The 22,138-nt window shown below is 39.7% G+C and overlaps 1 protein-coding gene across 7 annotated transcripts in view; it reads right to left on the reverse strand.

Moving 5' to 3' along the window:
• Positions 1-308: 308 nt before the first annotated feature.
• SMYD3 (SET and MYND domain containing 3) overlaps positions 309-22,138 on the reverse strand; it is a 393,064-nt gene continuing 371,234 nt past the window's right edge. For 6 of the 7 annotated variants that reach the window (XM_030499582.1, XM_030499581.1, XM_032920194.1 and 3 more), the window contains 2 exons: positions 7,610-7,718; positions 309-919 (listed from right to left, as the gene is read on the reverse strand). In XM_030499582.1, the coding sequence (XP_030355442.1) occupies positions 818-919; positions 7,610-7,718 (211 nt within the window). In that variant the 3' untranslated portion in view covers positions 309-817. The remainder of the gene's footprint in view (positions 920-7,609; positions 7,719-22,138) is intronic. The other variant, XM_030499583.1, reaches the window with a different exon arrangement.

The raw sequence follows: 22,138 nt of genomic DNA on the forward strand, positions 1-22,138 counted from the left end.
AAATCCAAACCCCACAGGCACAGAAAGGTCTAGAGACCATACCACTGAACTAACGGGTCCAAATCTCTCTCTTTTTAAAACTGGTATGAAGTAAGAAACTCTTGTAGCAGTCAAAATGGGGAGAAAACAGAGTAAGCCATTTCAACTCCACATAGATAGACTTTTGATTAAATTTTTTGTTGAGTCCATTTTATATATTATAACAATATAATATATAATATATAGTATTTATATATTATAACAATATTATAACATCTGAAATGCAAGAAGAGTGGCAGAACCCCGATATATTTGGAGGGAAGAAAATCTCATTTAGAACATTAAGAAACTTATTTAATGTCAAAGAGCACTGGATCAGGCTTTTGGAAACCAAACCGAAGGGCAAGGGAAAGAGAAAAAAAATATTCTCTCTGCTTATAATGTGTCTGACATGAGATCCTTAATTGCAGGCATAAACTGGTATAAAAAAGTGACTGCTGATAGCAATGGAATTGCATTACTTCATAACTCTGATGATGACTCTTTATGAATTTCCCAATAGTTATTATCAATTAAATTAGCTGTTGCAAATTGATAATTAGGTATCGTCAATTAGATTGTTTAGTAGGAAAAAAAATCCTCTGAAAATTTCTGATATTCCTCCAAACATCAACTCAATTCAATCACACAGCAAAACTAACAAATACTAAACATTTTTGTAAAGCAAGTAGGACATAATGAAAAGAAAGCAAAATCATCAAGAAGCTTCCTAATGCAATAAAAAGCATTTGATTTCCTTTGTCCTTGAATATTTTGTTTTCCAGACTAGATGTTATCTTCACTGTATTCTCATGATGGCTTCACACTGTTCCTTTATCTCCATCAAGGCTTGCATCAGGCTGTGATCTGTCCCATGGGTCACCTTCATAATATTATAGGCCTTGAGAAGAGAACAGAAAGGGACACGTTAGTTATTGTGCTGACCATGCAAAGGGGTTGGTCCTTGCAGTAGGGTAGGGACATAAGTACTGTTCCTCAAGTGGTTGGCAGTGGGGGCTTGAATGCATGGCATAGTAGGAATAAGAGTGAAGCATCTCAAAGTGCATAATGATTTGTCCCTGACAAAGAAGGAGGTACTGACACATTATTCTTAGGTGTTAAAGCCCACTAGTATGTTGCACAGATGGATGTTTGGAACAGTAAAGGAAGATATTTTGCACTGAGGCATGAAGGCCATTTTAAGATTGGTCAACTACAGCACCCAAGGTTTTGATACATTATTTAAAAGACAACTGTGAAGTTCATCATGTTAATAGCCTTGAAGTCCTGTAAATAGAAATGCATTAATGCTTACCCAATGGAATAAAGTGCCTTAACTGTATCAGGAGAAACTATGCATATCATCAAACAAATGAGTACATTAATAGTTACACTATGAAAGGCATGCAGGGGGAATGGGTCTTTGCTACTTTTCCCAGAGATTATTTTCTCTGTGTGTTTGTCATTTTCTATTGCTAGGCCAATTTATGCTTGCTGATTCCCTGCCATACATATGTCTGAATTGCTCTTTGCCTAGTTTGTGTTTAGATGATCACTTTTCATATGATATTTCTGCTTCTTCCCTCTATTAAATTCCTCCTGCAAGAAGAGAAGTATCATATGGAAATGGATTTGGCACTTCTGAAAAAAGAACAAGAGAGCTAGAAGTAGGTAGGAGAAAAGTACTGGTAGGAGAAAAGACATCAGAGATTTTTCCTCATTCCAAACTGAGGAATTGGCAATAACAAAATGCAGCCTGGGTTTCAAGGCAATGCTGGTCCAGTCAGCTGACAAAATTCAGCTAAATCAGCTTTGGACTGCAGGAAAAGGATCTTTTTGGGAACAAATGTTGAGGCAGGGGCCTTATTTAAGTTGGAAAAATAAAAATAAAAATAAATACATTCTTTGGTCAAATAAATGAAAGCTTACTTCCACATTCTAGAGAGTGGCAAGCATACAGAAAGTCCAGCACAGTTTATGTTGCTTCAAATTAGCTAATTCTTAAAAAAAGATGGAGGCAGCAAAAGAGTGAAAGAACAAGTTGAAATGGCAGTCAAAACAATTCAGAGTGTGCATGGAGCTCTAAAAAGAGTCAAATATGTTTTGAGCTCCCACAATGCCCTACTACTAAAGGATAAAATACTCAGTTTTATCAGAACAATGGAATGTTTTAACAGAACAATGGAAATGTTTTCATCACCATTAGAAATGCCTAAGAAATCAGGAATCCTTAATTTTTGCATATTTCTATTTTAGCAGAAATACAAAGCTGGACATGTTTTTGCAAAATGTTTGCAACAGTCGTAATTACACTTCCTGAAAAGATTACCTAAATTGTTCTTAGTGTTCTGCTTTTCCTAATTTAGCATACTAGAGAAATGTTGCAAAGAATAGATCATAGAAGCATTTCATCATAGTGGAGTGTGAGGTATTAAGCAGTACAAGAGGGTTTGGGTTTTTTTTAATAACTAATTGAATAATATTTGCATGGTGTAGGAACCCCTGGATGGTGCAGACCAGGATAGTTGCAGGAGGCATCCTGTGCATGTTGCAGTGTAGCAACACATAGCTGCACCCATGCTAACTAGGAAGGAGCAGGATCGCCCCAGAGCAAAGTGGTAAGGTGAATTGGCCATGGATCCAGGCACACTTAGTACACAGCCTTTGCATGCCCTGGCCAAGAAGGCTGATGGATTTATTGTGAACGACGTATGCTAAGAGCTGTGCATCTGGATACATCTGAGTCAGAGTCCCGGGGCAGCTGACCTTGATCTTCAGCCCACCTATGGGACAGAGGTCAGGCACTTAGTGATGGACCTGGACTTGCATCACCTTGATGCACAGCCAGAGATGTTCATATGGATATGCTTCTAGTAAAAGGAAAAAAAACCTTAATATCACACCTAATTTTGGGATAATGCTACTATTACTGATTTATCTGTCACCTGCAACATTTCCTTTCCATTTCCTTTCTTTTCTCAGGATGGTAGATAAATGCACCCAGTCTTTATCCTTTTGTTTCCTCAGGGACAAAAATCATTCTTATGCAATGTACTGTCTCACACACTGCAGTACTAGCCAAAACCAGCTGCATGGAAGTTATAACAATGAGTTCTGTAATCCTCAATTTAAACTGGCATCAAGTTATGAAGCTGGTTTTGCAAAGTTTGGTGCAAAACTGGGGATAATTTCACCTCCAAAACAAGGAAGTGTTTACCGGGCAGAAGCAGGAACATGCAGGCTCTCTAAACACTTCCCTGCTCTCCTAAATCGCACAGCTAACCAGCAGAGTCGAGGCTGAGCAAAGTCTTGTGGTCTGTGTGGTCTTCTTCTCAGCAAAAAGAGCAAAACTAATTATGAAAAACTATAGTAATCGCAAGACAGCAACACAGGCCACAATGTCATCAACCACATACTGTCTCCCTGAAGAATATAAAACTCATTAGATTAGTGATATGGCTGTTGTTCTATGAATGCAAATGAAATGCAGCACAGTCGTTTATGCCTGATTTGCATGGGGATGGGAGGGGATGCCCATCACCACAGCTGCAGGGAACTGTAAGCAGATGCAGGATGGCTCCACTCTATCACAGAGAAAGCAGAAAGCAAATGGCCACACACCAAAACGGCATGAAATGAAGGCTTGCATTTCAGAGGGAGTATCTGTGGTTTTATCTCTTGATTGAAGGGGACACTTGTTAAAGCAGGCATAGGAAAACAAAAAATGTCACAGTTACTATCAACCACAGATGGTAAATGATTTGGCATTTGAAGCAAACACCTAGAGAAATGGGATTTCTTCAGTGTTGCTGTGAAACCTGGGAGGGATTTTACCCCAATTTCTGTGCCTTTTGCCTCCACACCAGAGATTACAGCAAAAAGGGAGATGATATTGTACCTTTTGCAGGCCTTCATGAGACAGGGCCGTGCCCATCACCTCATGGGAGGACAAAGGTGCTCCTGCGACCGTGCCAGCAAGTGCAGGGTCTGCAGGGGAAACTGGCCAGTAAGTGTCACACGCGTGTGCATCCTCCTGCCTGCCATCCCCGTCCCCACCAGCCATCGCTCAGTGGCTGGGCACCACTGCCCTGCTCAGGAAAGGGCAGCGGTTCGTTCAGGCAGTCACCACCACCGCAGCCCAGAGGACAGAACAGCATCCAAGACACACTGCAGTACTCATCAGCTCACTCTGAGGAAGCAACGCTCAGAAATTAAGTCATCTCCTTGAATTCAAGCCTTCCCTACTGCAGCCTGCCTGTCCTTCTAAACTGAGTCTAGCTCCACACAGGTTATTGGCAACCAAACAGGTGAGCTTACAGCGACTGAACGTGCACTGAAGGTAACATGACACCTAGCAAACGTTTATGAGTGCACCTCAGGACAAATCTAGACACTTGCTAGGGGCTCCCGTGAGCTCCACAGATGAAGAATTGCCCTGAGCTCTGCAGCAGTGCTGCTTCCCAGTTGAGAAGCTTTTCTCTTCACAAGGCAGCCCGTTGCAACTTTTGATATTGCCACTTTTTACAGTTATTCCAGGTTATTTAAATTAGGTTTGTCAGACAGCTCCGGTCTTTTGCTGACAAAGTTTTTCCTGATCTATAATTCTGTTTGTCCTCCCACCATTACATCTTTCATAAACAGATGTATATAAATTTGGAAATTGGTTGTACAATAAACCAAGGGCTGCCTTCGGGTTTTATTCCAGAAGTAGAGTGTTGCCTCTCTGCAACACTTCTATTTTCAAAACCTCACAAATTAGATTCTGCAGGGCCTCATATACTTTTAGGGCATTTCTTTTTAATGGATAACATAAAGCCCTCCACATTATTTAAGCCTTCTTTGGGGATGCAGAGCAGAGAGCAAAACCTAAAGGGCCTTACTAGGAGTAATGTGGATATAATAGTGATAGTGTATGATAGGTGGAACAGAGAACAGCATTAACGGCTGCAGAGCTGTCTATGAAGATCTGCTGGGTTTAACAGACAGCCTCTGTGCATCTGGTGCAGAGAGGCTGTCAATCCCCAGCAGCTCTGAGTTTGCACCTGATTAAATGAGATTTATATGTGAGGTGAATTTCACTCAGATCTCAATTCCTCTGCACCTTCCACATCCTTCTCCTTAATGCCACAATAAAATCAGTCTGATGAGGGTTCCAACAGGGTGCTATTCAGTGTCAGAGTGTATTAAGAAGAGTAATGAAGCAGAGACGGTAATGGAGTTTCTGCTCTGAGCATGTGGCATGCTCTGTTGACACATCTAATCTCAAAGGCCCAAAATGTGTTCTCATATAACTGTAGAACATTATCTGAGCTATATTAGGAATCACATCCTTTACTCACAACAAACTGGGAATTATATCTTGCTCTAATTTGTTCCAGTGTAGACAGCAATGAAGAGAATCAGTTTCTAATCTCATCCAAAGAAATGTTGTGTTCTATGCTTACAAGATGTAATGAGAAACAGGATGACAAGAAGTTTTTCCTCTGCTCAGCTGTGCTTCCAGAGAGTGGGAGTTCAGTCTCTCCCTGTCTCGCAAATGTGGGTGAAAGGGGGAGGCTGAAATAGGCAAAAACACAACAGGATTAAATTATAAATGGTTCTGCATCTTAGCTGTAGAGCACTTACATTAGTGTCCTTGTGGACCACTAATGGCTTTCAACCACAGTTAGAGATGCACTGAGGTATGGCATAGAATGGTGAGCAGCACCTTATTCTTCCTTTTCAGGGAAAGAGGAGATCACAGCTTGAAAAACGTTTTCTGTGTTAGGCATTGCTCAGTATTCAAAGGGTAATACAGCAGCAATCTGGCTTGTAATGGGCAACTTCTTCACTAAAAACATATAAAACCCCATCACAACTTCCACCTTCACTGATAAGCAGTATTAAGATGTCTCTAGGGGAATTCACTCAGCTTTAATTTAATGTAGTTTCATATTAATGTAGTATCATATTAAAAATGCAATTAGAAGAATACTTGTTGATACATTGTGGCAGTATCAATGAAAATAGAAGCTCCTCTAACTGGGGTCTCATTTCACGTGCTAAAAAGGAAAGTCTGAATGTTTGGAAATTATAAACATTATGGGAGAAATAGCAGAGCAGATTACCTTGCACATGACAGATATATGACTTACTTCCAAATAATGCATGGAAAATAGAATTGATTATTCTTCCATCTGCTTTTAATGATCAGAATTGGCCATAATTTAAGTTAAATATATGAAGTGAAAATTTGAGTCACCAAGACTTAGTAAGACTGGCATCATATTAAATACTAATTTATTATTTCAACTTGTGGAAATTATCAGTTATTCAGCCTGCATAATTAATCAGAAGTTAAACCCGAATTGATACAGGGGTTGAAAAAGTAAGTACAAAATACTAAGTTACCTGGAGAGTCATGACTGATACTAACTTTATAGGGGATCCAGGAGTAAAACCCACTTCTCCCCCTATCACCAGCGCAGACACCCAGCCCCTTCTATCCCAAACAGTTGCCCTAACTGTTTACCAAAAAGATTAGCTCTTCATATTATATGGACATTAGACAAAGGGGACATACAGCCAACTTCTGCACCTCTTTCCAACACTGACTGGGACCCGCTCCTGCCCAGCAGCAACAAGCAAGTAGCTGGGCCAGCTGGCTTTCTGCAGCACCCAGCAAAAGCAACGTCAACAAAGGCCGTGTCAGGCACTGGAAGTGGGCCGAATGATGAGAGGGGAACCACACAGAGTATGTACTGTCTTCAGGCCAAGCTGACCACAGGCCAATCAATAATAAAAGGGAATAAGCATAAGACCTCTTTGAGGGGAACTGGAGGCAGCATATCTTCCAGGAGGGAGAAAAACACCCTAGCAGCGATTAAGGGCTTAAGATGGGCAGAGAGTGAGAGCCTACTTCCTCAGGACATGTTGCACATGGAAGGGGATTTTTCAATATATTTAAGATGATACTAACAGCAATATAATGGCAGGACAAATAAGAGCCTGAGGTAGGAGGAAATTAATATAAAAGTCAGCTCAGGTACAAGAGGGATGTCTTAAAGCTGAAATGTAACTACCAAAGCACCAGTGGCAAAAACAGATCAAAGAGGAAAAAGATGATGAATGATATAGGAATAGGAGGGATCAAGAAACATGACTTGATGTGAGTGTGGCTCACAACAAAATACAAGCATTAAAGGCAAAGTTCTCCAATCTGAAATCATAGATCCTTGATAGGGAATAAGGAGGGTAGAAACTGCAGCTCTGCTCCTGTTGTAATTTCAGTGCTCCCAGATTCACTTTGCTATGGTAAGAAGGAGAGTTTGAGGCACTAAGATATTTTTATCTCTTCAGATCTAATAGTAATTTGTCATCCAGGCACCTCTGAGCTATCAAACTGTAATTAGCAGTGACTGATACTGGAGGAAGTCAGTGCCTGAAACACAGAGCAACAGTGACCCATCACCACACTCAGCTGCAGCCTGGGGAAACACCACTGATGGAAAAAGCAATGAGGTACAGTCAGAGCAGAAGGCGGGGGGGACACATGGCAGGTTCGGGGGAAGCAAGGGAGGGGCACAGAGAAAAACCAGTTCACAATACTGACCTGCTTCAAGGTCTCCAGCGCTCGAGGAAACATGTCTTGACTGTACTGCAGTTTGCCCACTCGCATCAGCTGGACAGCCCTCAGCGGGTGGAAACCGGGATAATACAGGCTGCAGAGGAGAAGGATGAAAAATGTGCCACTGTCAGCTCTCACCTTCACAGTCACTGCCTCTGCAGACAGCTATTAGGGTGGGACTGCAAAGTTATTGTGAATGTTAATAAGGTAATCAGAGGAAATTAGCTGCACTACTGAGAAGCATGAAATACTGGGGGGAATTAGCAAATTATTATTCTCCATCTCAGAGGAATGCCTTTAGCATTATCCTGTTAGAAAGTGACGGGAGTGGGATTATTTAATTTGCTACTGTTGGATAATACAATAGCATTTACTGTACTTAGTGTTGCAAACACAGGTCATTCACAATCTCAGGTCTCTGGAGAGGTACAATTTTAAGAGGAAGCTTCAGAAGGGAACCCAGTCCTGAATCCTCCAAGATGAAGGAGAGGGACTGCAGGGGAAGCAGGTATGTAAGATCGAGGCCACTGTTTCTGAAGGTTTGCTTGCTGCTCTCTGTTGCAGAAAGAACTGGTGCTGCGTGTCCAAGGAAACATCTCAGACTTGGCTTGTGCATCTAGACAAGGTATCTGCTAGTGTGAGGATACTCTCCTGTTCTTAATTTCACAGAAGCAGAGGTTTTCCATCAGTCTCATTGGAGTTAATAAAAACAGAACTATGCCCTTTTTTTTTTCTTCTAGGAAGTAGACAGAGAGCAATGCCATTATTAATTCCTCTCAAGATGCTCTTGAAATGTCTATGCTTTCATGGTGGCCACAACACCTGGATCTCACCACCTCCCTGGACATGGAGAGCACGGCATCTCGGGAGAGCAATCTGGGGGCTGCAGAAAGCCATGGATGTGACTTGCCTGGAACTGGCCAGTAGGAAATGTGAGGTGAAGAAGCATTTTGTTTCCTCAAGTACACTAGCAGTATGCTTAAGGAGTGTCTAACAAAAAGTACAAAATTTGTCAAAATTACAGGAAGAAGAGCCAATAAGCTTCCCAAAATCTGCTCTTTGAAGAATGTATTTTATGTTTGCACCAAACCTGTGATCATCGGACTTCAGGGGAATTGCAAATGAATAGTACCACTGTAGTCAGAAAGACACTTAACTGTGCATGAGTATGGTTAAATGCATGCTAAGACATTAAACCATGTAAATTTGTACAATGTATAGGATCTTCTGATAAGTCTGCATGAAAGTTAATTAGTTCTCTTTCTCCATTATTTTTCACTAATGAAAATGCAAACACAATTAAATACAAGTAATTGTCTAAATGGCAGTGTATCTGGCTGTTTTTAAAAATCTCAAATGAAGATGTGTAAACATCATGGAAAATGTTTTCACACCCAAAACCCCCTTTTCTGATGATCCCATGCAGCTTCAATGAGGACATACAGAAGCATGCCTAGCAGGATCTCATGAGCAACAGCTCTTAATCTGCCAAAGCTTCTCATGAAGCAAGAAACCAACTCCTCAATGAGAATAATCCACCCTATATTGCCACAAGTACCACCTGTTCAGACCCATTGTGGGTTGCAGTTCAAAAAGGCTGGAGAGCCAGCAGACAAGAGAAAACTGATAGCACTTATCTCAGTCCAAACTGACCACTCAGGAACTTCAAGGATCTAGTTAAACAAACACTAGAAAATTATCAGGTTTATTTTTAGATTTTGTTTCTGATTATTATCAATTAACATGATGCTATCTCCTACTAGTGAAATTGGGAGAACATGCAACTAAGCCATTTTGGTGTGAATTAGTGAACAGTAACAGACATTGCTGTGCTAACATGGCACAAATGGGAGTAGTGAGCACATGCACAACTTTGTAAAAATTGCAAAAAAAAAATGATGCCCCTATGATTGTGTACTTCTGCCCTCACCTCTGACTACTGAAAAGGAAGGAGTAAAAAGGTCATTCCCTCTCCTCTGGGCCACTGAAGTGCCAGAGTGCCTGGGGCAAGGATCACAGCCACAGGAGACGGAGCCAGGAAAGCAGAGTTTTGCATGAGATGGTAACTCATCTTTGCAGCCCCCAATAGACTGTCTGTGCTGTATCCTGATAGCTCTGATTCTTTTCCCACTGCTCCTTCACAGCCTTTTCACATCTCCATTGTTCCACACCTTTACCTTTCATCCTTTCAAACATCTATTTAATGTCTCTCCTTTTGCTCTTCTCCTGAATAACCATCTCCTTTCAAAATACCAACTCAAACAGAGAACTTGGGTCCTGCGTCACCTGCAATCACCTCAGGGATGGCAGTTCACATAGACAAATCCAGGATATGCTTTAGTTTAGCAATGTGGTGCCTGCGAAACTTCACACATGACCATCAGAATTCAGAATCTGGCCCCACATGCAAATAGGTTTCTTTCTATAGATCATACATTCACCTGCAATCAATAAATATTTAGGAATGTAGTATATGCAAGATCAGAGAAAACAGGTTGTGATTTAGCAATGTCAGGTACTCGGCCCAGACTACCAGCTATAAACTAAAGCAAGTGAAAATTTAAGATGAGGACGCAGAAGGAGTAAGTGTGAAACAAAGAGCCTTGTGCTCATAAATATTTACAAAGCTGTTTTACTGAGCTGATTTATGCTCTGATCTTATGCATGTACATAGTTACATTTTGCAAGCCCTAAAACTGACATTTGAAACAACTGATTATTATCATATTCTGGAATAAATCTATTGAAGCATTGGAACACCTTTTGTGGAAGAACATCCATTGAGTGAGTTTACCAGAGAAATACAGACAGCTTGCAGATCTTCTGGGAAATGTGTAAGTGGGAAAAATGCTGCTGGCTTCTTCCAGGCATCCCTAGGATTCAGTATTATGAAGAACTGGCATGGCAGAAAGAACTAAGAAGCTGTGTCAGGTACTTGTGAGCCAATTTATTATCCCCACACATTGCTCCGAACAAACCAAAATGGATAAATTTAACAGTAAGGAAGACATTTACCAGCCAAGGAACTGGTACCTAAAGACTGTCAACTAGAGACTATGACAACTCTACAGAAATACATGCTGTAAAACATGTTACAGCTTGGGAAGAGTAGGATTTCTATCTGAAAAGGATTTTACAAGATTTACCAGGGCCTGAGGGACAGGAAGGAGAACAGCAACATACTGAAAGCTCAAATAAAGATAGTTGTGTGATGTTTCCTGGCCCTTGGCACTGGTCAGTGCTCAGTAGTTCACTTGCAAAGAAGGATTAAACAGAATACAAGAGCTAACAAGTAAAGCCGCGCTGTAAACAAGAGGACTGGAGGAGGCTGACAAAGATTTGTACATTTTGTATCATGTCCTCTGCTTATGTGAGACAGCACAGCTTTATTCCCATTTATGACCAACAGCAGCCATGCTGGCCTGTCAATGGTCATAGATAAAGATGTTAAACAGGACAAGTCCCAGGTCCACCCCGCTGCTGTACCCCACTGTTACTGGCATCCAAACAGGGTATGACCCAACAGCCATGTTCTCTCACTCCCACCACCCAACCAATTTTTTACCTCTCTACTCACCTGGACTGTAACTTCCTAACTTGGATGTTAATTCCTTGGTGTTCTCGACCTTGCAAAGCAAGCTGGCCACCTCTCTCAATGCCTTTGCTGGAGGTGACCATTGGGTCTGATGGGTCTGTAGGGGTCACACTCTCTCAGGTAATCTCTGGCTCAACCTTTATTCTGAGATGTGACTTCACAGGCGATCAGTGAGGCAAAGGTCGCACTGTTTAGCTTACTATTCAAAACCTCAAACGACAGCTATATCCTAGTCTCCAGGTAGCTTGCACCAGTGTTCCACTGTTCCAGGCACCAGCAGTTCCTGCTTTTCATTGACAAAATACAAGGGTACTAATTTTCACTAGACAAAGATATGGCTCATACTCTGTAATGCAATAGCTGCTTCTAATACACCATGAAATCAATAGCTCATATTTGTAATTCAGCCACAAGGTTTGCCTTGCTTAACCCTCAGAGCAGTCACTGATCATATACATTATAAAGAAAAAAATATTTTTCTTCATTCTCTGTATTAGCTCTGACCATCTCTAAGCAATCCCTTGTGTTCTTATGTAAAAGTCAATGTAGAAAAGCAACCCTTGACAAATTTTAGCCAGTTCTTTCTATTTCTTAATATTGTGGTTCCATTAATTTCACTTAACTTATTTCCCATTACAGGGTAGGTAAATAATCAGAGCTTTTGTGTTCTCTTGTGAATTAAAGCCTAGTATTAATAAAAGAGACTATGCAAAATCACTGCCTTTTCTGATGCCTCATATTTTAAAATAAATAGACGCCTACCATTCTTTGTAAATCAGTCTATGGCGTTAACATTTACGCTACTGTCTTCAGCCTAATGTAATTAGAAGCAGGCAGAATTTATAAAACCTGAAATAAGGGTTTAAAATGGAAATATTATAAGGCTTTTTAAAATGGTGGCATGTAAAAAGTGATGCTATAAAAAACTGTAAATTGGTTTGCAGTACCTTTTAGTGCAAGTAAATATGACAGCATAAAAAATATAAAGCAGTTTCAAAGCCCCAGCAACAGAGAAGGAATTAAGAGGAGGCTCCTGGGCTTCAGCAAACGTGGGGAGCAGAATGCAAAGAGGACAGCATCAGCCTCATGACAGAAACGTACTTGCTACAGCTGGTGGAAATGTTCACCACAAATATAACACCCAGTAAGTTCAGCCTTCTAAGCTCAACCTTCTCTCTGTAGTTCAAGTCAAATCAAATCTCTTTAGAAATCAAATTGTTGATTTCTGACCTGCTCAGTATTCACTAAAGTTTTTCATCTAACTACAGCCTAGGAATTCTTTTTATGTTGTCCAGTTATTTGTTTTTTCATTATTCAGTGATGTGAAACTGGTAATCCAATTCACATGATACTATTTCTACTCCTTGGCTGCGATGATCAATGGGTTCTAAATATGTGAATTATTAGAAACATTTTTAGGACAAATTCAAGGACAAATGATTATTTGTGCTAAAAAGTATGAAACATTTGGTATCTATCAACATTTCCAGGGAGGAACCAGTAATTTTATGAATAGTCAAAGAAATCTTATGCATCAGGAACATAAGACAGGTAAACTAACTGTGCTCATTTAGCAGTTTACAGATCTTAATGTCAAAGGTGCTGCAGCTGTTCAGTCTGATCTACACAGAATTTCATCTATCAATTCCTGCTCTAAAACCAGCAATTTGAGGCTGAAATACTGCTTAACAAGTAATGCTCTATTTGTAGAAAATGATCTTAAGCTGCTTTATACATAATTTGCTCAATATTAGTATTTTCTAATAAGCACGAGCTCTATGCAAGAATTTTGCCTGAAATAGAACAAGGTTACAGGGTTATTTTTGGAGGAAGTGGGAATGTGTTATTGACATTGGACTACGAAATTACTATTTTGCATGCTGAGTATTTGAAGTCTAGTTGGAACTGTGGAATTTTTAAGGGCAATATATCTATATTAACCTGTGAACAATCTTTAGGGGTCTCTGTGAAAGCCTTCCAAAAGAACACTGGCCTGGCTTTCATGTTATAATGTGCTTTTTCTTGGAATAATAATGGTGTTAACCTCTTATTCTTTCTGGCTTCTCTCTCTCTCTCTTTTCTTCTCTTAACAAATAAAGTAAGCGAAGTTTAAATAAGTTCAATATTTTACAACTACCCTTATAGCTTCTGCAGCAGCCATGTCATTTTTGGAGTAGCAGACTAAATCCTTTACCTGTGGTAGGCCTGATATACTCCAGCTGCCCTGAAATGTTTATTGTCCATTTTATCTTTCCATCACAGTGTCTCATGGAGGCAATCAAAGCCTTAGTGAACAGTTTAATGTTGGCATCACTCTTTTCTATTTTTTTCCCAAATTTGACCTCTCTCAGTTGAATTTGGGGATCAGCTCCTCAGCACTAGTAAGGAAGTTTTCCTGTAGGTAACTGCTAGTGCGCATCCCTAATGCATTACAAAAAAGGTTTGCTAGTGATGATAAGACATTATTATTAGTAAAAGATCTGTGCTGGAAAATCTCTTACAAACTAAAGCATGAAAAGTTACTTTCTGTTACTATTACATGAAACTAGTAATGACTCCTAGGAGACTCATTTTTCTTCTGGTTTAACCAAATAACAGCAAAAAGTCAGCATCATATTCTGAGCCAGCTGGGGCGTGGTATCAGTAGAAATGTATAGACCTAACAGATCAGAGTTCACTTGAAAGTCTCCATACTCTTACAAAATACCCTGATGTACATTTTTGCAGTCTAATTTATATGTGCTATCTATCTGTATTATTGCTGTATTGACAAAACTCTCAGTATCCCCAGTACTCAAATTTTCACCAGTGACCACAACTCATGTATGAGCCTCATCATACTAAGCACTAAAAAGCATGGCATGAATAGCCTTTGTTCCTTTGTTCTTCATAGATAAAACATGGACACCCAAGGAAATGAAGCAGTTTGTCCAATGTTACAAGAGGAAATCTCTGGGAAAGCCAAGAGTTGAACCTAGATCTCGCTGTAACTTTAGGATGCAGAGCCCAGTTCTTGCATTTGTGCTGTCTTGTCTATCTGTCTGGCTCTGCCAATCCAAATGAAAGTAAATGTAGTTTTATATGTTTAACAGCCTTCCTGTATTTTGCAAATGAAATGTAGAGATCGTAACCTCAGTTTAGAAACTTTTGTGCCAGACCGTCAATTTCTTTTTCTGGGTTTATTTATTCTGTCCTCACTCTAGAAATGTCCTGTTATTTCAGTGAAACAACTGCCTCTGGAAACAGTTCAGGATTTAGATGGATTAAATTATGGCTCAAAATATTTCTCATCACATCTGCATCTCATACTGTTCAATTGCTATTTGTTTCAGCAATCGAACTGATGTGATCAAATAAGCAATTACACTTCTTAACCAACTGAATTCTCAAGAAATGTTAGCTATCTGTCTCAGAAATCATTTCTCTCTAGCTGCTGATCATCCTGCCATATTCCTTATGGTTATAATTTATGTCACATTAAAATGGATATTGTCCAGATGATGGCTCTGCCAAGATGTGAATGACAACTTCAATAAAATGACGAAGTGATATAAACTGCAATTTTCATCTTGGCTCTCGATCTGTCTAACTCACCCTCTTAAGATGCTGACACTGTCTGTTTGAACTGTCCACTTCAAATGTTCTGTCCTCTTCTGGTATTAAGAAGTGTTAAGGAAAGAAAGAGTGCTCACTCTGGAATGGAAGTAGGAAAGGATTTTGCATAGATTGTTGCTGTGTCCTGGCTGATCTTCAAAACACCTTGTAGATCTTGGGTTTTTTTGTCATGAGCTTACCATCTTTACAGCTAAAGATGGTAGGATAGAATGTCTCTGCAGATAAGAACATACTGTCTCAGTCCTTGCATAACCAGAAGAGTAAGAGAATGAAGTCAACAGTTTAGATCAAAGGATTTATAAAAAGATTTTAAAAGCCATATAGAGTATATTGGGAAAATGCCAGAAAACAGAAGTGGTGTAGGAAAGACAGCAAAGTAAGAGTGGGAAATCTAGTTAAAGACAATACACATGGGAAGAGAAGAAAATACAAAAGGAAAATGTACACTAGAAGCACGGTAATTTGTGACAAAGACCTTGGTGTTACCTTCTCCTCTAGCAGTGAACCTATGACTAGCTGTTAATAAAAATGTCCCACCTTCCATATCTCATATAGCTGAGAATACAACTACAAGCCTGGCTGAAGATACAACCAATGTAAGTTTTGACTCCAGTTTTCTTAGAGCAGATCACAGATCTACAGGTTTGTATGATCTCTCTTCATCAACCAGAGAGTGACAAGCAAATATATATATTGCTGGATCCCTTATTCGAGTTGCATATAACTTTCCTCTAATGGATTCCTTTTGCTATGATATGAGTCCCCCTCATATCAGATCCACACACGTCTAATTGATACTATTGTCAGTAAACTTCAGAGAGGTTGTGAAAGTGTGTGTGTGTGCAGATGCAAGCACAAGCTGCATAAAGAAGGATGTATATTGACATTTCCAGTGCAAAATGTCTTTTCTCCACTCGCCAGTATCTCAGATCACCTCAGAAGTCTGTTGTAATACAAAAGACTGCTAACATGAGAAATGATTGTGGAAGGACTTGTTGATGGATTTACAAAATCACAAGTAGTGTGGAAAAGGCAAATGAGGAATGATCACTGTTGTTATAATACCCAGAAGATATCAGATGAAATCAACAACTAACTGGCATGTCCAGAACAAACAAAAAGGTGTTCTGTCTCACTCAGACACTAGTTGAACCATGCATCCAGTACCTCAAGGTGCAGCTGATTTATGATCAAAAAGCAAATGCATAACTATGTCCAGGTTCTTATTTTCCTCTTCCATGACTACATCATTTGGCATGTTAACAGTCAGTGATCACCAAATCTTCTTTCTTGTCTGCTATTTCCAAATGATAAGCTTGCAGTTTAGAACAGTGGAAGACTATGAAAGGACTTAGAGGAATCTCCCTCTAAAAACCCACAACTTTCTTATAATTTCCTATAATTTTTGAGCAAATTACCAACAAGAATGACAATAACTCTGTAACACTCCATTACATTCCTCATTGAAGCCTAGTTCTACGGTATTTTGCTTCATGTAGATTATATTGTCTTATCTAAAATACAGTCTTGCACAAACTGTTTTTAGCAAATCTACACTGTCTTTTTACAGCATTTTCCATTCCTTTCACTTTTTTTCTCCCATCTCAATTTGCCCTAAATGTTCGAGGTTACCGCCCCCTTCTAAAATACTATGGGTCTCATTGACAATTGTTTAGCGTTTCCTCTGAATTGAGGATGCTCTTTGAGCACCACTTTTACTTTGAAAGTGCACTGTATCATATCCATAGCTAATAGTGAAGCTAAGTGAATACAGAAAGGAATTTACTCTGCATCTGATTAAGAAGATGATATCTTGTGCTATTCTTTGTGATACCTTGTGCTATTCTTGTTCCCTGAGTAAACACGTTCCTGTTTGCACTAACTACCACAGTGGCATTGTGTTTACCAATGGAGTTTCATGTTAATAGCAATACAGGGGTTATGGGAAAAAGCGAGACCAGGGATCTCTACCCTAGTCTTCACACCAGCAAGATGCTCGTTCACTGTCATCCCAATAGCAGACAGGTGATGCAGCTCAATGTGTACAGACTTCTGATTTGGTTGGGTAGCTGTTGAACCTAGTGATACTAATCTCACTGTCCTGCCAACGTCTGGATGGTTCATCTCCTCATTTTTGAGCACACAGGTGCCTTCTAGACTCACCTCTCTTACAACTTTTTTATGCTTTCACCCACATCTAATTAATTTCAAAATTTGTCAAGCCTGTGCTTTACCAGCTGCCATTTCAGTTTTTCTTGCTTCGTGGATATATACTGTCAATAACAGCAACAACAACAGCTGAAGTAGCATTTACACAATTTAGTGATATTCTTGTTAGCAGCATGTCTGAACAGGAACTCCATTGCATGATGTCAGATATCTCATTTAGACATTTAGCCTTACTCCTTGTGTCTCAGCTTTTCCATCTTTAAGACGAGAATACCGATCTATTCATTGGAGTTGATAGTGGGCTAAATTTAATCATGTTTGTGATGAGCTTTAGGAGTCAATAGGAATATTCTGTAGAAGTTCAAAATATTAGCATTAATTCTAAAGAGAACTATGAATCCTTGGTAAGCTTCACAGTTAAAATGTGATGGCTAAACAAGACCATCTGCCTGAACTGGAGAACACTTAACTTCCATCCAGTTGTTCAGCTGGCTAGAAAACTTCTTGCATGACCCAAAAGGCATGTAAATTGCTCCAGAGTTTCCTAGGAAATAAAACAACCTGGAAGAAAGGGGAGGGGGAAAATACATTCTTTACAGAAAAAAGGAGACCTGCTATGAACTTTATGAACAGCAATCATTAGCAATAATCTCTCCCAGGCTCTAAAGTGCTGCCTGAAATGCTGGCTGAATATAAAGGAGAGATTTTTTTTTCATGTAACACCACTATGCCTCTTCATGGCATGGAAAACAGGGTGCAATATTTCAAAAGATCAAGGCATGCTTGAACTTTCTGTTTGTAACTGGAAGTAGCATGTTCACTGAGCAAGCATTTTTCAAGCAAAGCCAGGTTTGCTGTACGCCTTGATTAATGAGTACATGTGTACCTTGACAGAATGGGTAGGGAGTAAAAATTTTTTAAAAGACTGCTTGAGGAGGAAACAGATCCATGAAATGAACATTTCATTTCATATAAAGTAAAATAATTCTCAAGATTTCATGCTTTACGTGGTACCTCATTACAGTAGTTAGTTTAGCCTGTGAGCTATTGTCTCCAATGGATAAATCCAACTGTATGTTATAGATAGCAGAACATCTCAAGATACTTTCTCCTGATATAAATCAGTACAATGCCATCGATTTTAACACTTGATGCATAGACTTCCATGGTTATTTTGCCTTTTGCTGGCAAAAGAAAATCACAAAATGCCATGTTTCTAAGAGCTATAAAACAATATTAATGTCAGCATCGCAGAAACAAAACCAAGTTTCCAAAACATCACTTAGAATGCATAATATTTTGGATTAAAAGATTTTTGTTTCACTTTTTATTCAAAAACTGTTTTCTTCCTACAGTGCTCTCTGGGACAGAGAGCAAAGTTTTATGCCCATATTTTGGCTCGAAATTATTTGTAATCTCAATCCACCATTTTGTAATCATATGTTGTTGTCCTGAAGATTCTGAGGTTTTGCAAAATTAGACTTAGCTACAGTTATGAGTCCCAGCCACTGGGAGCTTGTTTAGAAATGTGTGATACAGGAGGATAAAAGATACTCTTCAATAGGAATTTTGCATCGCGTTTCCTCATATGAGGTTTTGGATTGCATTTCTAGATTAGGTCATTAGAGTTTTTGTCTTGACATGACAAGGCAAGACAAGGGATGAACAATTAATTTAAGCCAAAGTGCAATGCATTCAGGGACCTACTGAATAAACCTCAAGTAAAAGCAGAAACAAAGATTTCACAGGCTGAAAATACGGGCATGATATACATGTTCTCAAAGAATTAACTGGTTTTCCTTCCACTTAGTGGCTAGATAAAAAAATATATAGTGGGTCTGTTGGAAGGATAATGTTTTCTCCAGTCATGGAAACTCCAGCCCTTGTGAGGAGAGCCATGGGAGGGTGGCCACTCCTCCATGCCAGACCACAAGTACAGTGGCTGAATATGACACTGAAGAATTTGGCCATGAGCCACCAGAAAAACAAACAAACCAACCCTCCCTGGAAGCTGCACAGCAAATCCTGTGGAGCTGCTTGTCAGGGACCTGATTAGTCCAGCCCTTACAATGGTACTTGCTCAGGCACCAGTGGAGGCACAGACATTTTCTGGCCAACCTCTTTTCCCTAGAGGCTGCAGGCAGACATTCCATCAGCACAGTGCACTTCTGACAGGAATCCTCCAAAATTATCTGTGTAAATATTTACCTTGCACCCTGTTCATTGAGGGCAGCAGGCACGAAAAAGGGCTCCAACTGCACTATCATGCCTAAAGTATATGAACAAATAGCTTGTAGCAGTCTAAAATTATGAAACAGTGAGCAACCACATTTCCCTCTCAGCCAATTGTGTGAAGGCAATTAGCACATTGATTTATGGATGAGTGAAGGAGGGGAAATGAGCAAAAGAAACCCATGTGGACTCTTTCAAATACTATTTTTTCTCTCAAATGTTAGTTGTGTCCCACTGAGCTTAAGAAAGACTCTGTAACACTTGGCCTAAAGTTCCCAGTAGACAGTTTCTGTGCAGTGAGACAAAGTTCACAGTTCCAGCAGAAATAATAGCCAGCTCCAGCAAGCTGTTGTGCAAGTGCAGCAAAACTGCCAGGGCAACGTATCTATGGGTCCTGGACTACTATATCATCCTGTGTCCCAGGTTGTACCCCTTTGGTAAAAAGCTAAAGATTGGCTAAAGCACTTCAGTATAATATTTACTATTGGTTTCCCATTACACATACCAGCTGTGTCTGAGGCAGAACCTCTGGTCTGTCTCACAAGTCACTATTTCAAACAGTAAAAAGAAATTCCAATTTCTCCATCTTCCCAGATACTTGTCTCCTGTTTTCTTCTCCATTTTCCTCTTCTAGTTTTTGTATCTTTCTCTTGTAGTTTATCTATCCTTACCTTTACATTTTCGACTTTCACTATTCTCTATCCCACGAAGTTGCCTTTTTTTCCCCTAACCTCCTTTCACCATCTTTTTATTCATCATTTTATATTTTTTACATTCCAGGGTCCTGTCTACCTACGCATAACCAAAATGGTATGTTCTGTGGAGGCTGATTGCTCATTTGGATGGGCTACACGCAAGATACACATCTCTGAAGCAACTTAGACCACTAAGAGCTGTAAAATTCCCCATATGCACTGAAAATTACATGTTAAGACATGCAATAGTGTACTGTGCATCTTTCTAAATTGGTACAGGAGGCAGCCATGAAAAGGAATCTGTCAATACTCTTTTGCAAGGAAAACCACGTACTGAGTTTTTGCTATTAAATATGAATCTATGGCATGAGTCAGGCATCAAAATCTAAAACAGCATTTACTTGCCTCAAGCAAAACCAAAATGTCATGCTCCATCTGACTTTGCAAAGTAGCACAATGGGACCTCACCATTTGATTGTCAATTTATGATTTCTCTGAAATATGGCTTAGCTATCTCTTGGCTCTCATGGCATCCATTTTGAGGATTTTTGTCTCACTTCCAGTTTGTATTTCATGCTGGACCAGATGTGTCTTAAGAGGACATAAAAAAGGGCCTCTGCTAGCTGACACCTTATCTCCCAGAAAAATTGAGATCTTTCCTGGAGTCACTTTGCAGATGCACATCATGGCACTGCAAGCTTTTGTAGTAAAAAGGACTTCATGCTCTTCCTCGGAGCTATATCTTCTTCCTTTCTTTGCTTATGGTGGTACATCAAATAATTTTCTTGGTCCACTGTCTCCCCTTTTTTGTAAGACTCTGTCAAAGGACCAGCAACTTTGACTCACATGAAAGACCAGCTCTGCTAATTGCTTACTGGCTCTCTGCAGACTTTTGTGGGCAAAAACTATGACATACCTTAACACAGTCCTTGATATTTAGGGCAGTTATTTACATTGCCCACTATCAGATGAACAGCTGATGAGAGTTGTACTTTCATGTAAGTAGGTATATGGCTCAGTTTTAGTCCTTACTTGGTGCTGCCATCAACTGCTGTCCTTAGCCAAGGACAAGCTCCTGCTTTGACTTTTCCGAGCAGCTTTGCCATGTATGCATTTTACCTCTCCCAGGCATGTTCCCATCCTAAAGCTGAATGACCACTGCTTTGATGTTTAGGCCATGGTTTCTCCCTCAGAAAGCACCAAGATTACTGTTCCAATTTTTTGGCATAATTTAAATTTTAAGTTTAAAGATAATAATTACATGAAAAGGAAACCCAAAGTCACACATTTCTAGATGCTATCAGACTTTTTAACAGTGCATTTCCAGAACAGAGGTAAGAATGAAGCCAACTTCCAAACACAGAGCTATTTAGCTACAACACAGCAGAAGTTCTGGATAGTTTACCCATGCAAATGATGATTTTTGTATGTTGCTATAAAGTACAAATATTGACAACTATGCAAGTAAGTTTCGCAAAATGCATAACTTTTTCATTGCTGGTTTGAGGCATGATACAGTAGATTCTTTAAAACTGCAGAGTATTAACTTCTCCACAACGTTTGTTTATGAATAGAGATGAGCTAAGAGGGAAATTTTGCTGCACATGGAAGTACACTGACAGCATGAACACTACTGTGTAGTAAAAGTATTTCCACCATGACATACATAGATTTAAACGAGCGCGTGCAGATATGCAGATTGCCTTAGCATTTAAAAATATGAGCCCAGAGAGATAAAATATAACCATACCACAATTTTTTTGATTCCCACATGACAGAGTATAGATCAAATCATTTCATACAGTGTGTCATACAGTATTATACAACACACAAGACATCACATTTTAAGGCAGTTTCATGTGTAGAAATACTTATATCAGAAAACAAACATTGAAAAAGGCTATCTTCCCCTCAACAGAGAAGCAATAAATGGAGAGATTACTGGGTTAGAGAGTATACAGGAATACCTTGCTTTGTCTCCAACTCCAGAGCATATACACTTACCTTTTCTTTTTCTCTCTTCTTTTGGCAGCCTTGTCTTGTTCCAGGAATAGCCAAGCCTCTTCTGAACCCTCCACCACTAAGTCTGCGTTAGCTTTTAATATGGCTTGCCCATGCCCAGGGCTCCTTCACTAAACATCTTTCCTGTGTCTTTGTCTGCAAAGGGCTCCTGACAAGATCACTAACCTCCATAATCATCAGACTTGT

Source organism: Strigops habroptila, chromosome 10 (genome assembly GCF_004027225.2).
Source record: "Strigops habroptila isolate Jane chromosome 10, bStrHab1.2.pri, whole genome shotgun sequence".
NCBI classification, from domain to species: domain Eukaryota; kingdom Metazoa; phylum Chordata; class Aves; order Psittaciformes; family Psittacidae; genus Strigops; species Strigops habroptila.